At 36.4% G+C, this 5,732-nt stretch overlaps 1 protein-coding gene across 1 annotated transcript in view; it reads right to left on the bottom strand.

The window, feature by feature from the left end:
* Positions 1-5,139: 5,139 nt before the first annotated feature.
* KIAA0825 (KIAA0825 ortholog) overlaps positions 5,140-5,732 on the bottom strand; it is a 504,765-nt gene continuing 504,172 nt past the window's right edge. The window contains exon 22 of the mRNA XM_011944276.1: positions 5,140-5,414. Coding sequence (XP_011799666.1) covers positions 5,297-5,414 — 118 coding nt within the window. The 3' untranslated portion in view covers positions 5,140-5,296. The remainder of the gene's footprint in view (positions 5,415-5,732) is intronic.

Here is a 5,732-nt window from a genome sequence, read left to right on the forward strand (position 1 = left end):
GAATATAAATTTCTCAAGAGAAGACATACAAATGGCAAACAGGCATATGAAAAGGTGCTCAACATTATGATCATCAGATAAATACAAATCAAAACTACAATGAGATATCATCTCACCCCAGTTAAAATGGCTTATATAAAAAAAGAAAGAAAGAAAAGAAACAGGCAATAACAAATGCTGTCGAGGATGTGGAGAAAGGGGAACTCTCATACACTGTTGGTGGGAATGTAAATTAGTACAACCTCTATGGAGAAGTTTGGACACTCCTCAAAAAACTAAAAGTAGAGCTATCATATGATCCAGCAATACCACTACTGGGTCTATATCCAAAAGAGATGAAATCAGTCTATGGAAGAGATACCTGCATTCATGTTTGTTGCAGCATTATTCTCAATAGCTAAGATTTGGCAGCAACCTAAGTGTTCATCAACAGACAAATGGATAAAGGAAATGTGGTACATATATGCAATGGAGTACTATTCAACCATAAAAAGAATGAGATTCTATCATTTGCAACAACATGGATGGAACTCGAGATCATTATAAGTGAAATAATCCAGGCACAGAAAAACAAGCATTACATGTTCTCACTTATTTGTGGAATCTAAAAATCAAAACAATTGAACACATGGACATAGAGAATAGAAGGACAGTTACTAGAGGCTGGGAAGGGTTGTTGGGGATTAGGGGTACATGTGGATGGTTAATGGGTACAAAAGAAATGGCAAGAATGGATGAGGCCTACTATTTGATAGCACAACAGGGTGACTATAGTCAATAATAATTGTATGTTTTAAAAATAACTAAAATGATGTAATTGGATTATTTGCAATACAAAGGATAAAAGCTTGAGGAGATGGACACTCTGTTCTCCATTATGTGATTATTGTGCATTGCATGCCTATATCAAAACATCTCATGTATCCCATAAATATATATGCCTACTATGTACCCACACAATTAATAAAATAAAATAAATTAATAATCCACAAAATTTTCCCCTTTCCCCACATTCTTGCCAACATCTCTTATTTTTCATATTTTTAATAATTGTCATTATAACTGGGGTAAGATGATCTCATTGTGGTTTTGATTTGCATTTCCCTGATGATTAGTGATGTTGAGCATGTTTTCACATACCTGTTGGCCATTTGTATGTCTTCTTTTGAGAAATATCTATTGATAGTCACCCAATTTTTGATAGGATTATTTTAATTAATTAATTAATTTATTTATTTATTTATTGAGACCGAGTCTTGCTGTGTCACCCAGGCTGGAATGCAGTGGCGCGATCTGGGCTCACTGCAACCTCTGCATCCTGGGTTCAAGCGATTTTCCTGCCTCAGCCTCCTGAGTAGCTGGGATTACAGGCATGCGCCACCATGCCAGGCTAATTTTGGTTTCCAAGCATCTCCCTATATTGGTTTCAGAGTCCACGTGGGTCAAAGGGCTCTCCCATGGCTTGGTTTGCAGTAACCTGTAGTAGGAGTGTGCACTGCTAGAGGTCTGTCACCCTTTTCTCAACCAGGAAGTCTCTCTGGGCTTCCGGTCAATTCTGGCTGAGCAGGCTGCCTCACCTCTCTCCTTCTTTGTTCTAATGTTTTCTGACACTTTTCTGTTGAATTCCAGTATTCTCTCTTAGATCATTTATTCGAAGTGTGGTTATCTACTCGCTATGTTGGTTCTTCTTTGTGGAAGAGGTGAGTAGCAAATGTAGCTAGCCAGCCATCTTGAAGCTGCTTTCTCAGCAATCTCTCCTAACCATGTTGAAGTATACAGTTTAGTTGTGTTAAGTGTATTCACGTTCTTGTGAAACGGATCTCCAGACTTTGTCATCATATAAATCTGAAACTCTGTACCCTTTGAACAACCATTCCCCTTTTCCTCCTCCCCCGCCCCCTGATAACCACCATTCTAATTTCTACTTCTCTGCATTTGACTATTTTAGATACCTTATGTAAGTGGAATCACACATTATTTGTCTTTTAGGGACTGGCTTATTTCACTTAGCATCATGTGATCAAGGTTCATGTTTGTTGCAGCATATGACAGAAATTCCTTTCTTTTTAAGGTTGAATACAGCTGTTTTTTTTTTTTTTCTATGAAACATTTCAATTTTAAAGGGAGGTATTAAAAATCTTAAATTTTTATATAGTAAGGAATGATAATTATGAACTACCTGAAACTTTCTTTCACCCAGGTATATATAAACTGGAGTAATAGGACCTTATGAGTAGGCACATCTTGTTAAACCAAGTGGTTTCTTTTTTCCATTCTTTGGTTGGTAGTTCTATAATAGTGTTTGGTAGAGATGACAAAAATGTAAAATATCTGAAATAGACAATATTATTTATAATTTATTTAAAAATTAATTCATACTATTTTCACATAGTAACTGCTAAACCATTAATAAAATAGATATCTCTATATAATTGCATAAAAATACAGTTAAACAGAACACAGAAGGAAGATCATACTTTATAGGAAGATAATATTTTTGTAATAAGCATATGGGGAGGTATAAACTGTTAGACTTCATTCCTGTTGCTAACTCATACAAATGTGAGAAACAAAAACTTTTTTGAAATACCACCTCTTGTTATTCTTAAAAAAACGTATTGAGTATAAAGTTAAAATAATCTGATAAATCAATGACTTGTCATTTAACACTTTCAATTATAAACTTTATTGCACTTATGGCTATAATAAATTCACTGAACAAGCACAGAATAGAATTCAACTGCAAGCCCACTTTCTCTACTACTTTTCTCTTCCTTTGAACTCATCCCATTCTCCCCTTACTATACTTCTCTCCTTTCAAAAGGAAGCCACAGAAAATATTCTTTCTGGAGGAACAAAATTACTTCCCAGGATTAGTACAGGAATATACGAATTCAATAATAATAGCTTTAATTTTTTTTTTTTTTTTTTTTGAGACGGAGTCTTGCTCTGTCACCCAGGCTGGAGTGCAGTGGCTGGATCTCAGCTCACTGCAACCTCCGCCTCCCGGGTTCACGCCATTCTCCTGCCTCAGTAGCTGGGACTATAGGCGCCCGCCACCTCGCCCGGCTAGTTTTTTGTATTTTTTACACCGTGTTAGCCAGGATGGTCTTGATCTCCTGACCTCGTGATCCGCCCATCTCGGCCTCCCAAAGTGCTGGGATTACAGGCTTGAGCCACCGCGCCCAGCCAATAATAGCTTTAAAAGATGACCTTTAGATATATTAGAAGACAATCCAAATGTGAAATCCTATAACTTTATAAGATGTTATATTTGGTTTATTGGATTAATTTATTTTTAACTTTCCATTTTTGCATCTAGTCAAAATGAAGCACAATTAGGCAGATTTAGTACACAGACCACCACTTAGCTGAAGGAATAAAGTCAACTGTTGCCTTACGTTGATTGTTATAGTAACCTGTCTAAAGATCAGATTAGATGGAATGTCCAGTTCCCATAAAATTTTCCTACCATTTTCTAAATGGTCTTCACAGAATTTTTAGAAATTACTTCAACCAAATCTTAAAAACACTTGGTTTATGATTATACTGGCCAACTAAAGTACATTTTTTAAAAATAAAATGTGTTATTTGGCAGGCAGCTGTCTACATGGCCATTTATGTATTTTTATTTAAAGAAAAAATGTAAGAGATTTCCTAATGTGGCCTCCTCTGCACCCCAAGCTTTTACTCTTTGAAAAATGCATGAGTACTTTCCTTTGGAAATCATGTAGCCTACACATATTTTATAAAAATCACAGGATGTGGGAGTACGGACAATTTATTATATATCTGAGAACATCAGAAAACATGAAGTTTGATGTCATATGCTCTAAAATAGCCCATGATGTAAGGCTTCTGGGCCTGGTGTGGTCGCTCATGCCTGTAGTTCCAGTGCTTTGAGAGACAGAGGTGGGAGGATGACTTGAGGCAGGGAGTTCAAGTCCAGCCTGGGCAACATAGTGAGACCTCATCTTTACAAAAAAATTTAAAAAATGAACCAGGTGTGGTGGCACACACCTGTAGTTCTAGCTACTCAGGAGGCTAAGGCAGGAGTATTGCTTCAGCCCATGAGTTTGAGGTTACAGTGAACTATGATCATGCCACTGCACTACATTCCAGGCAACAGAGCGAGACCCCATTTCTAAAATGAAAAAAAAAAAAAAAGATATAAGGCTTCTCCCAGACATTCTTAGACTGCCCAACCATGCAATTCTCTTTGTTGTCTTTTTCTTTCATTAGCAGCTATTTAATCAATTGTGTTCGTTAACTGCCCCCTTGATGAAATAACACTGTAGTAGGCATACGGGGAGTTATAAAGGGAGACTTCATATTATATAATAAGATCTTCAAGGTCTTTATAATCTAATATCAGGCAATGATAGGAAGGAAATAATAAATATCTATAATTGTCCTTAGCAGAGAGGGTACTAGAGCATGTTCTGTTTTCTGTGTGTGTGTGTGTGTGTGTGTGTGTGTGTGTAGCAATATAATGAAAAGTTTTTTAAATAACACATTATATGAGCTAATGAGCTTTGGGGTAAAGATTGCTGGAATTAGTTTTGAGCCTAAATTTGGAAGAAAGATGGATTCTGGTTGGGAAAACATGGCAAGTGTGTGACTTGAACCAAGAGGATGGCAGGCAATTGTCTGAACATGGAGCCATTTGGTATAGGACCTGAATATGTATGAGTAGAAGTTTGATTCTGTTTTAGGAGGAAAACTGAAAACCACTACAAGCAGAGGTGTGACTAAAGTTATAGTTCAGGAGAATGCCTTTTTTTTTTTTTTTAACTGTAATTAGATAAATTGAAAGAGGAAGGTTGGCACAATTGTGGGTAAGGCAATTAAGATTGGGACTTGGGCTACAGCTACAACAAAATTAAATTAAAAATTTCAGATGACCTCACGGGGCTATGTGACTCCATTCAACTTAACATCCAAATGTTGCATTTCAAAAACCCTTTAAAATTTTTCTGAACATTTTTGCCTGTTGTCATAGATACTTCAAGACTGAAAGGAGAAAAAAATAATTCAAAGGGAACACGAGATGGCAGCAGTTATATCATATAAAGAGAAAGATTGAGGAAAGAAAAACATTTGAAATTATTTTTAAAATAAAAAAATATGTAGCACCTTATTCTTTATGTGCTGTATTCCTTTTCAGTACAGAGACTACTCAGTCATTGGTTTCATGCTTCACAGCACATATGAGGTCCATTCTGACTATGGTAAAAATCCTACTCCATTACATGGGATTGTTTCCTAAAATAAAGCTGTTGCTGTTTTCTGCAGATTACTGTTCCTCTGTGTTATCTGAGGCAGAAGAGTTCCGTGGGGTGCAAATTTGTTTTAAGTGCTCCAGCATTGCTTTTTCTTCCTCTTGTAGTGTTTCATCCTTCTTCATTTCCCACCTAAAAGAAAAATCACATCTTAGCATTTTTGTAACTTTCAAACCACAGGTCAACACTCAGTCAATCAAGACTTGAATATGTAATCATTGGCTTATTGAGTCATCTGTTTCCCTTTGTTTATTCTTCACTGACTGCCTCTTGGGTAATACGATTCATTGGCACTGCCTCCACAGAGTGGGCCAGGAGAGTGGGAGACGAAAGTAGAGTGAAATCAGCTCCACTTCAGGATAGTTTTTTTTTTCTTTTTTTTTTTTATTATACTTTAAGTTCTAGGGTACATGTGCATAACGTGCAGGTTTGTTACATGTGTATACTTGT

This window comes from Colobus angolensis, unplaced genomic scaffold (assembly GCF_000951035.1).
Source record: "Colobus angolensis palliatus isolate OR3802 unplaced genomic scaffold, Cang.pa_1.0 Scaffold23, whole genome shotgun sequence".
In the NCBI taxonomy this organism is placed as follows: domain Eukaryota; kingdom Metazoa; phylum Chordata; class Mammalia; order Primates; family Cercopithecidae; genus Colobus; species Colobus angolensis.